This window comes from Alosa alosa, chromosome 3 (assembly GCF_017589495.1).
Source record: "Alosa alosa isolate M-15738 ecotype Scorff River chromosome 3, AALO_Geno_1.1, whole genome shotgun sequence".
Classification (NCBI taxonomy): Eukaryota; Metazoa; Chordata; class Actinopteri; order Clupeiformes; family Clupeidae; genus Alosa; species Alosa alosa.
The window spans coordinates 12,407,500-12,418,801 of NC_063191.1; the positions used below are offsets into that span (position 1 = coordinate 12,407,500).

Sequence of the window (11,302 nt, forward strand, 5' to 3'; positions counted from 1 at the left end):
ATCTAACCACTGTCTGATCCAGCCCTGGGTTTCATTTAGGCTCCTCAGCCCCCAGCTTCTCCACTTCTCCATTTTGTTTATGCATGCTGCATGTTTCTGTTTGGCTTTTCTTTTCATTTCTCTGTTTTTCTTTATTTGTTTTCTTTTTCGTTTTTTTCTTGTCTACCGCCTCGGTGCACATTAGCTTCCAAGGTGGTGCAGGAAGCTGCCTGTAAGTATGACAGGACGTCACAGACCCCACAGATCCTGGATCAGACTCGTCTGAGCTTCTGTATGGACCAGACATCTGGTCCTAGTACTGTGCTGTAATTGCGTTCTCGTTAGTCGCTCTAGTAGTAAATGTGTTTGTGTGTTGTTGTAGCATGTGTGGTTTATACATTCAAGGTTTTGTCTCCCCGTGGTTCACCTAGTCTCCCTCTGAGTTCTCTCTAGAGTTGTTGTTTCTGTAGTCAAGAGTAGGATACTACATTGTTCTAGAGCAGAATGAGGTTGTCGTATAGAATCTCTATTTCTCTCTAGCTTTCCCCCCATATCTATTAGTTCCCTATAAGCCCCTCTCTATTACCCCGGGATGTGTATCAAGACCCAGGTTTCCATCCATCCATGCATCTGTCTATCCATCCCTCCCTTACTCTTTTCCACACACACAGTATTTACTCCTTCCATCTCTCTCTCTCTCTCTCTCTCTCTCCCTCTCTCTCTCCCCGTAGGATGAGTCGTTGCAGCGGCTGCAGAAGGAGTCGGAGATCCTGCAGAAGACGTACGCGCACTACTTCGACCTGACCATCATCAACAACGAGATCGACGAGACCATCAGACACCTGGAGGAAGCCATCGACCTGGTGTCCACCACCGCCCAATGGGTGCCCGTCTCCTGGGTCTACTAGAGCACACAGGCACACACGCAGACACACACACACACACACACACACACACACACACAGATGCACACACACATATGTCCCCCAGTGCCCTGATCTATCCTTCATCCCTAAGTCCCAGTGCCCCCCCTCTCTGACCCCCCTTCTTTGCAATGCATCTCTTCAAATATTCATCATTCCCTGGAGAAAAAAGAAGAAAAGAAAAGCGCACCTCTGACGCTCTGACCACCTCAGTGTCCATGACCTGCAGTCAGTCTCGGCCCCCTTACAGACTACCTAGACGTAGTGTTGTATTTAAAAAGAGATAAAAACACATAAAAATAAATAATTGAATTAAATATTGTCATGTCCTTATAGCTAGGAGGCAACATTTTGTAGACTTTTATTTTAAAGAGACAGTATCTAAAAATGCCCCCCCCCCCACAATCCTGTTCATGTCGCCAGTTATCATGGTAGTGGTGTAGTGTAGTGTTTTTATTTTTGTGTTTACTTTGCAATCTAGTAATGCTTTCGCCCATCTGTGTCCTAGACACCGCTGGATCGAGCACTACTCTGTAAAACTGAGGAAAAGCACACAAACGAACCACGGTGTCATTAGTGTCGCCCACGCCATTGCCTCCTCACTGGCAAACCCACACGCCCCCAAACTTCTGATCTATTCGAGGCTTCCCTGCATTTTTAAGCCTTGCCGTAGCACACTTGCATTTGTGATCAATTCCCAAAGGATCTCTTCTGCCTTATGGTGCATCATCAAACACACAATCACACAAGCTCTTCTCGCTCAACAGCAGTACAAGCTCCTATTGTGTCTCAGCAGCAGTTCTGTGGTCCCCCCAAGATACTGTCTCTCTAAATGAATACATAAATGTGTTAGAGATTTGAATGAGGTCTTCTGCATGTGAACATTCGCAAAAAGCTCCCATGCTCTCTCTCTCTCTCTCTCTCTCTCTCTCTCTCTCTCTCTCTCTCTGACTCTGTCTCTCTCTCTCTCTCTGACTCTGTCCCTCTCTCTCTCTCTCTCTCTCTCTCTCTCTCAGTGTTAGCTGTCTATCTGCTGTCTGTCAGAGCAGAGAACATTCCATTCGTCTGACTTTGAAAAAAAAAAAAAAAAACTCAAATCAAGGGAAGCCGGACAAGAAAAGAAAGAAAGAAAGGAAAAAAAACAAAAGTAAGAATAAAAGGTAACAAAAAATAATAAAATCATTCAAAAAAGAGAAGAAAATTACACCTATGCACATCCCATGCATTTCGGGGCGACTTTCTGAACCGAATGATTTTTATCAACCATGTAGTGAGATGTGTTTGTAAATTGTCTCAATTTGATTTATTGTAAGGTACATAAGGGGGATTTAAAAAAAAATAATACTAACTCTATTCCAGATTTGCCATTTCAGTGAGGAAAAGCAGTTGTTGTCTGAGAGTATTATTGTTCTTATTAAGTTGAAATCAAAAGGAAAATAATGCTGATTTTTATTATTCTCTGTGTCATTGTTTCAAAAAAAGTGAGGTGAAAAAAAAGAGGTGCACAACGTTTTGCAAAAAAAGGAGAGAAAGTGAATTAAGTTGCAAAACACCAGAAAATAAAAAAGTGGTTTGTGCATCCAAATAATAACCATGTATATGACAAACTGTTTACTTTCAAACTGCCCTGTGTAAATTCCTCTGCTGATGACATAGCAGTTCTTCAGTATGAACAGTTTTTTAAATATATTTCCTTTTATGTGTTGAAAACCTGCTCGCTGAATGGTGTCTTTCTGTGTCTCCCTGTCTTTGTTTATTCTTCCACTGGCCTGGTTTGTCTTTCGGGGTCTGGTATGAAAGCTCTTTTGGCCCAGCCTTGCGGTGGGAGCTGGCAGAAGCATTCTGAATGGAAACACTTCGTATGCCTCTCTCCTCTCCTCTCCTCGTCTCTCCCTATCTCTCTCTCTCTCTGTCTCTCTTGCTCAGCTTGCTCTCTCTCTCTCTGTCCTTCTCCTTCTCTGTCTCTGTTTTTCCACTGCAGCTGTGGTAGGTTATATCCTGACCAAGTGCCTGAGCCTAAGTACAGCTGGGAAACATGCCCAGGTGTCTCTGCAGAGCTGAGTGTGTCTGTATTGAGTATGATGACTGTATATGTGTGTATGGGTGTGGGTAAATGTGCGTGTATAAGACTGTCCTTGCATGGCTGATCAGTACATATATGTGTGTGTGTGTGTGTGTGTGTGTGTGTGTGTGTGTGTGTGTGTGATGTACATATATGTGTGTGTGTGTGTGTGTGTGTGTGTGTGTGTGTGTGTGTGTCTGGAGGAGGGCTGTAAGCGCATCCTTCCTCCGCCAGTCTTTGCCTGGCCCCATCCTTAGGCCCAGAGCCCCAAAGTTGCTCAGTGAACTCCACTCCCCACCCAGACCCTCTCGTGCTGACAGGACAGGACAGGACAGGTCAGACAGGGTGAGCGCCCACCCCAGCTCCAAGCCCAAGGCCACAGAACAGTCAAAGTTTAGGCAGCTTAACCCAAAACCAGGCCTGTCGTGCTTTTGGTTCATATATCTTCTTAGTACACTAGCGGGTATGGCTATGGTATTCCACTCACCTCACAAATCAAAGTCGAAGTCAGCTTTATTGACAATTCTCCACATGTACCAGACATACAAAAGAATCAAAGACATGTTGGGCTAATGTCTGTCTACATGACAGCTGAATGACTGCACTCCACCCCCACACTGACTCGACTTATTTGCCTCGCGAGTTTGGAATCTGCTGACTCAGGATACTGAGTCTGATATAATCTCACACAAATTAACTTTATGATGTTTTATGCCATTTTTGAGAACAAATTGAGGGAAACTGATCTGGGGGCAGTTGGAGGGCAGAGTTGGGCTACAAGACTCAGCAAAGGAGTGGAATTTCTCTCTGATCAGGGATCACACACAAACTCTGGCAGAGCTCAAAGCTGTCTAATTCTCACAGTTATAATAAGTCTCAAAAAACTGGTTCGCTCTTTGTCTGTAGCTAATAGTCTTGCCAAGAACTTTTTCCAAACCAAGAATCCTCTTTCAGCATAAAATGATAATCATTCTTCCTGTGAGTCTTCTCACAGCTCAGGATATTGATGTGTGTGATATGGCAGTGACTCAGTGGTAAGCCAGTCTTCATCCAAAAGGCTCTTTGAAAAAGTTCAAAATTTGCTTTTTATTTGGGATTTAAATTTTCTTCAAAGTAGATAGATAGATAGATAGATAGATAGATAGATAGATAGATACTTTATTGATCCCTAGGGGAAAGTCAAGGTCACAGTAGCATATAGACAACATACACACACACATTCACTAACAGCAGAAAAAGTAATTCAAAGTATATAATATAAAAAACACAACTAAGCAATAAGGACTGTAGAAGATAAAGAATATACTAAACATACTAAAATACAAATTATACTAAATAAAACTTAATCTAAATCAATTCTAAAAAACAGTATCCACATAGTGGGTGATTAATCAATCAGGTGCGCTTGCAATGACTGAAGCAGGGACTGAACCTGTGGTCCTCTGTGCATAAGGTAAGGTGCTCTTTGTGAATGAGTGTCATGGTGATGGTGCAAATGAGTAAGTCAAACAGTGCAAGAATAAAGTCTATATATCTATATATAAATAACTATATTAAGAAAGGTATAAGTGTGGTCACAGTTCGGCTGTGGCATGGAGGGAGGGGTTGTGCATTTGTGCTAATAAAGCACGCAGTGAGGCAGAAGACAATGGTAAAGTGGCTAGTGGACAGACAGTTCAAGACATGGAGGTGGTGAAGAGGCAGACAGACTATGCGGAGAAGTCTATTTCTCCTCTTCCCTTAAGTGATGCATTGAACAGTTCAATGGCCTCTGTCTGTTGTGCAAGGCAGTGAGCGAAGTCTCCAGCTGATCAGGCTCTTCTGCCTGTCATCTCCTGTACTTGGATGACCACTTCCAGAGAGCTCACTGGGTTCATTGTGAGCAGGTGTGGAAACCACAGCAGATGTCTGAGATAAGACAGGATGAATGCACACACTCCAGATTATAATTCACACATGCCAGGCTCCACTCATAAAACCTCTATGTACAAGAGGTGTCCTGGGTTAAAGATCTCTTGCGGTGTCTGTGCCAGCAGATGAAGCTTATCAAAGAGGCCTGTTCCACCTTTTATTAATGCAAAATCATGTATATATATATCTTGTGTATATATTCATTATCTACATCTACATAATTTCTGCTCTACTTTTTTGTCACTGGGAAGGCCCCATCAACAGGATCCTCCCTGAAGGAAAAAACACTCTCTAACCTCTACTACTAATAGTGAAATGCTGCCACAGGCTTTTTATACAGGCCATTTTCTGCAACACTAACAGGTAAATTATTACTGTCACGCCCAGTGATGCACATGTCTGCATACTTCTCACCATGGGAAGAAGTTATGTAAGGTTATGACACAGAGAACAAGCATAATTTTTGCAGTGCTCAGTAAGTGTGGCACAGCAGTTACTTAATCCAGTCAATGAATGGCAACAGAATGAGCTTAGCCCAAGAGGTAAAGAAATGGGACCTCTGTGATGCAATACTGCATACTGCATGCATAATGAAGGGTAGGAGTGAGTCAAAGTGTACTCAGACAGACCATTTTATTCAGATTGATGGCATACAAATTCAATCACTATACAACTTTCAGAGTTTACATTTCAGCACCTCAATCGCCACGAACTTCCACACATGGGTGTTCAGCCTTTGCACCGCATATAAACTAAGAATATTCTTGATCTTAACTGTAAACAAATAAAATTATATTGCAATGTTGCCAAGACTCAGAAATGTTTTAAGAGAACATAAATGCCTGTGTATACGTTAGATTACGTGGAAGAACATTTCACATGCTGGATCAAATCCCTTGCAAATAAGTTTTTACAAACAAACAAGGCTTCTGATCATCCCTTTCATCTTATTTAGCAGCATGTATTTCTTATAGCATCCAGGAATAATTTTTCATACATTGTTATTATTCTCAATTAATGAAATAATCAAGCAGATGTATGATGGAATGGAAAATGCAAACTAGAAATTTTAAAAAATGAAACCGCATTTTTCTCATAACCATGAGCAAAGCTGGTTAATGGAATCTGTTGACTTGAAAACACAATAAAATAACACCATAATATAGCTAATGTGCACAAACACAACACTACTTGGGTGTAGTTAGTCCATGTTATGTCCATGTGTCTGGATAGCACTTGGAAAAATATGCATCTCTACGTGGCCGGGAGAACCAGACCATGCCACACGATACAGCACCTGAATGCGAGAAAAGATGCCTCAGTCCATAAACAGAAAAAATGCAAGGATAAACCCATTCCATTTACGTACGATATGGAGGAGCTTACTTAGCCCGAGCGCGGATAAGCCCAGCGCTAAGGCGGGAGATTAAAGCGTTCATTAAAAGCTAGAGCATCTAAAAATTCACTGAATGAATAATACAAGACAAACAAGCACGTCATACCATCTGTTAAAGTGATGATGCGCCGCAGCTAGTGCTATCTTCCATACATAAATCTTCACCTTAGTGTAGACGATGGAACATTAAGCAAGTGAAAGCGTTTTGTGTGTGTGTGTGTGTGTGTGTGTGTGTGTGTGTGTGTGTGTGTGTGTGTGCGTGTGTGGGCTCAACATTAATTTAATGCTCTGCAAATCCCATCATTTTGGTGTCCGACGGTTTTGGACCAAAATAAAACGAGTGCTCTTATTCTCTCAGTCTTATTCACAGATGTCAGACAACTGATTCTTCTTATTATACCTGAAGCCAAGACTCCACACTTCCCGTTTTCCATTTCTCAAAAAGAAAGAATGAATGAAAGCAGTGGTCCAGAACTATGGTATATGAAAGTATTCTTCCTTTCCCCTATTTAGCTATCAGGATCAGCCTTTCCAGGAAAGCAGGATTCCACTTGACAGCCCGGACTCTGAACCCTTTCATCCACGGGCCATGGAAAACTGGATTCTTCCCCCACTATGCTGAACTCTTTCTCCACAACTTTGCCAAACTTTTCATGGCCTGTCACAAAGCTGATAAAACACCATCAAGGTGCCTGACTGGCCAATGTGCAGACAAGCAAACAATAACAGCAGCAGCCATTGGCCAGACCCAATAAGGCGTATTCCGGCCGACACCTGGCTCTCGGCCACGGTTCCGTTGCGGAAGCTCTCCGAGGAGTTTGTGGCCTCCTCCTTGAGCTCCTGCTGGAGCAGCTTGGAGATGAGACTGTTGAGCTTGCTCTCTGTGGTGGGGGTCTCGGGAGCGGCCGTGGTCAGGTTCCGTTCTCCTGGGTCTATGCAGGTGCCATTGAGGCGGGTGTACACCACCTCGCTGAGGTCAAGGCCGGCCACGGACGATGGGCTGGCACAGGGGATGTCTCGCACCAGCTTGTAGTTTTCTTTCCACTCCTTAAGCCACTCAAGACTGCAGTCACATTCCCAGGGGTTGCGGAAGAGGTACAGGTGCCCGACGAAGTAGATGGGCTGGAAGGTGGGGAGGGGCAGGATGGTGAGGTTGTTGCTGTTGAGGTGCAGCGTGATGAGGCTGGTGAGGTTCTCAAACGCGCCCTCCTCGATGAACAGCAGGCGGTTGCGGTCCAGGTAGAGCACCTCTAGCTCCACCAGATCGCCGAACCAGGTCCGGGATACGTTGGAGAGGAAGTTCCCTCCGAGGTTGAGCATCTTGAGGGAGACGAGGCCTCTGAAGGTGTACTGGGGCAGTTCGGAGAGCAGGTTGTCGTTCAGGTAGAAGTTCTCGAGCTTGCGCAGGTCCTGGAAGGAGTTGTCGTGGATTGTCGTGATGCGGTTCTCCTGCAAGTTCAGGTACTTCAGGTTGAGGAGGCCCAGCAGGGAGTTGTAGGCCACCGCTTCGATCTTGTTCCGCTCCAGGTACACGTGTGTCAGGTTCTCCATGTCCCGAAGGGCGCTCGGAACACGCCGGAACATGTTCTGGAAGCAGAACAGCTCGCGAAGGTCCACCTGCTCAATGAAGATGCGGTCGGGCATGCTGAAGAGGTTGCAGTTGGATATGTCTAGCCGCACCAGGCGCCCGAGGGAGGTGAAGGTGCGCGTGTGCAGGTAGCTGATGTACTCGTTGTTGGCCATGCGGAGATCCACCAAGTTGGGCAGCCCTTTGAAAGCCCCTGGCGTGATGAAAGAGATGTTGTTGTGGTCCAGCGAGAGCAAGCGCAGTGAGGGCAGCGTCCCGAACGCGCGCTCCGCCAGGAACTTGAGGCTGTTCTTGTCCAGGTTGATGGCAGACGCCTCGCAGGGGAACTCCTTGGGCAGGTCGCCCAAGGCCGAGCGGTCACACAGCACGCTGCAGCTCTTCTCCTCCGTGCACGTGCAGCGGGGCGGGCAGGAACGTGTGCACGCCCACAGGGCCAGCGCGTGGGGCAGGAGGAGGGAGGACACTGGAGGAAAAACGAAGAGAGGGTGAGCAGGAGAAAGAGTCGACCAATTAAAAGAACTGATCGCTTGTCATCTATCTGATATGCCCACACGTTACCATTTTTTTGGACCAAATAATGATAAAAATATAATTGGATTATGCAAAATATGATCAGATTGTTCAGATGATCAGATGAAAATACATTTTATAGAATGGTGGTTATTTGATTCTTGGTTTGCTTTTACAATGTATCTATAAGGGATAATGTGTAATTTGTAAATTGCAGTGGACTGAATGATAATTTTATGAACGGTCTGTTCTCCAAAAAGCTTTCTTGTCAAATCAACAACCCATTCATTAAGTGCAATTGAAATGATTTTATGGTCAAAAGATAAATAAAACAATTTGCAGTAACAATAAAAAAAAAAAAAACAATGCTACACATCCAGATGATCAATTATTGTAAATCACACTGGCATCAGCGTTCATTTTGCAGATGAGTTTGCCCTCATCCCTAGCCTCTGACAACAGATTAAAATCTCACGGTGGGAGAACACAACAGCTAGGCAGAGGAGAGATTTCATGTGCGACTCACATGGACCTGACAGGTTATGTCTAAGATTCCCCTCTTGTCAGGCCTTCTCGTCTTGCTTGTTGTTGCAGTTTCACTTGGATGATGATGGGCAGATTAGGCCAAAAACCAGATTAGAGACTACCCCTAACCGGTAACAGTAGTTACATCTGAATTTTATTACTATTTTTAATACAGAATGCTGGCATGTAACCATATCATAATCTTAAATATATTTCACCTCTCATACCTCATATGCAAACCCAAGAGACCACCTTTAATACAAGTCTATGCACATCTTTATTTACTCAAAATTAGTATGGCTAAAGTTAAATTAATCAGATAAAGGTGGGCATAGACTTGTGGCTGTGAAACAGCCCCGTCTTCTTAAACTAATATCAAGTAATAAAAATCCACACTTACCGCCTATCACTATTAGAATCATCACTGGTCTGGGGCACCTGTTGCATGTCAAGTGTCAAGGAGAGATCTGAAATTGTTATAAATGATCAGGGTAAAAATGGCATAAAGGTTACAAAGTACTATTCTAAATAGACATGATCAACTATCAGAGCACAAAAACGTAGTAAATGACTGTGTGAAATACAGAATAAGTAACTCAAAGCAAATGGATCAGGCAAAAAAATCCTTTCTAATACGGAGATCCTTAAACTGTTACGGGTAAGAAATGATTTGCCTTATGACTTTCCATTGCCTGTGCAACACAACATACCATGCGAGTTGGTCTTCATAATGATAGACACTTGAACAAAAAAATTCTTCATTCCAAATTCTCAGTAGGACCAAAGACAAAAGGTTCACCAAAGAACAACTGCTGGCTGCTTCAGTAAAGGCACTCTCACCTGTTGCTCAGGTCCAGCTCCTCCACCTGGAAACGGCCGCTGGCGAGGACGTTCCCATGAGCTCATCCATGGACAGACAGCTCCACTCTGCACGCTTACCACTGCATGACTGGGCGGATTTAGAGGTCCCTGCCCCTCTAAAAAGGGCTGTGTGAGTGTGTTTAGAGATGTGTGCGGTGTGTTCTTCTACGAACAGTACCAGCTAACATTACCCCCCACCCTCAACTACACATACACACACACACACACACACACACACACACACACACACATCAAAAAGCCATCACTTAATGGCAGACAAATCCCTGAGATGGGCCTAGGATTACTGATGCGTGAAGCGTGGCTCCAGGATCAAGGAGAGCAACAGCAGCTCTCGCAATGGGTCTCTCAGTAACCAGAGACACATCCAGATTATAACTGCTCGTATTACATCAGCTACACACACACACACACACACTTATTAGCTTTGACACACTCTGATAGCATCAAGGCTTTGAGACGATTTTTCAGGAAAAAGGGCGATTCTCCAATCAGGTCATGGTGTGCCAAGATTTTCGTTAGCATCCAGATGCATTGGCCATGGTGAACTGGGTTAAGAGCTTATACATTCTCAGTGATTATAATCCTGGATGAAGACACACGGGCCCATAGAAGCCTTGATGGAAACCATCACTTTCATATAAAACACCTCCAACTGATGAGGTGTCAAATGTCTGCCATGTATATACACTTAGTAGAGGTGTAGCTTAAGACAGAGATATAATTCCTTGAGGACAAGATGCCATTCGGTTGTCAAAACAAAAATCACATGTTCTTATTCTGCAGCACCTTATTTACATTCTGCAGAGTGCTTCCAGTTGCTTGCATTTTGGACTTGTTCCATTGTAACTCAATCAGTGAAGCTCAATTAGAAGAATATATTAAGGAAGGGCAGATTGCCATAGACATGTCAGTGTGTGTTCCACTTCAAAGACTTGTGATGCTTCTATGTGACCGCATATACACACACACACACACACACACACCTCTTACACTGAGTATTAACCTTCTCATGTCAAAGGGTGAAAGAGCTATTCTGGGTGACCATCATCTGGTAAGTAACAGAACTGACCAGTCATATTATATGGAGAAATTCATTTGACAACCATTCTATTATGATGATTCTAAATCACTTGAATTAAACCCAATAAATAAACATAAATAACCAAATCTTTCAGTGTGCCGTACTTGTCCAGCACACTTTCCTAAGTGTTTGGAGTAGGTTAAACAAGTGTCTGAACGAGGACAGTGGGAGTACAGAAGAGGGCTCTGACTCAACTTCAGATATTTATGGTCCCCTCGGTGGAAACGGGATGGCAACCTTCTCTATATTAAGTGGATCCAGATTTCTTTTCCCTTTTCTTCTGAATCACCTGCATTTCTAGTGCAATTTACCCAGAGGTCATAAAACATAAAAGCATCGTTAATTTCTGGGCTGTAGCATTGACGGTCCTTTTCTATTCAGGGCAACTGAAGGTAATCCAAATCCACTTTTGCCTTAATCTAAAGTATTTGACACCATCTGAGAC

General features: G+C 43.8%; 2 protein-coding genes across 21 annotated transcripts in view; one reads left to right on the forward strand and one right to left on the reverse strand.

Annotated features, from left to right (window-relative positions):
- The window catches only part of caska (calcium/calmodulin-dependent serine protein kinase a), a 193,516-nt gene extending 190,900 nt beyond the window's left edge, over window positions 1–2,616 (forward strand). For all 19 annotated transcript variants that reach the window (XM_048239918.1, XM_048239920.1, XM_048239925.1 and 16 more), the window contains one exon: window positions 711–2,616. In XM_048239918.1, the coding sequence (XP_048095875.1) occupies window positions 711–887 (177 nt within the window). In that variant the 3' untranslated portion in view covers window positions 888–2,616. The remainder of the gene's footprint in view (window positions 1–710) is intronic.
- Window positions 2,617–5,511: 2,895 nt separating this feature from the next.
- On the reverse strand, window positions 5,512–10,705 carry nyx (nyctalopin). Of its 2 annotated transcripts, XR_007193011.1 has the most exons (4): window positions 9,735–10,705; window positions 9,295–9,361; window positions 6,672–8,322; window positions 5,512–6,172 (listed from the first exon to the last, which is right to left on the reverse strand). XR_007193011.1 is itself a non-coding variant. In XM_048238228.1 (3 exons), exons 2-3 carry the CDS (start codon window positions 9,314–9,316, stop codon window positions 6,923–6,925), a joined length of 1,422 nt encoding a protein of 473 aa, XP_048094185.1. In that variant the 5' UTR covers window positions 9,317–9,361; window positions 9,735–10,705; the 3' UTR covers window positions 6,497–6,922. The 2 variants fall into 2 exon arrangements, 1 of the variants encoding a protein (XP_048094185.1); XM_048238228.1 differs by lacking the exon at window positions 5,512–6,172 and having other exon boundaries at window positions 6,497–8,322.
- Between the last annotated feature and the right edge of the window lie 597 nt (window positions 10,706–11,302).

Excerpts from the sequence above, each read along its gene's own strand:
- nyx (XM_048238228.1), bottom strand. The coding sequence starts at position 9,316 with ATGATTCTAATAGTGATAGGCG. Across the intron at positions 8,323-9,294 it reads GATTCTAATAGTGATAGGCG|TGTCCTCCCTCCTCCTGCCC; the intron begins GTAAGTGTGGAT and ends TTTTTCCTCCAG.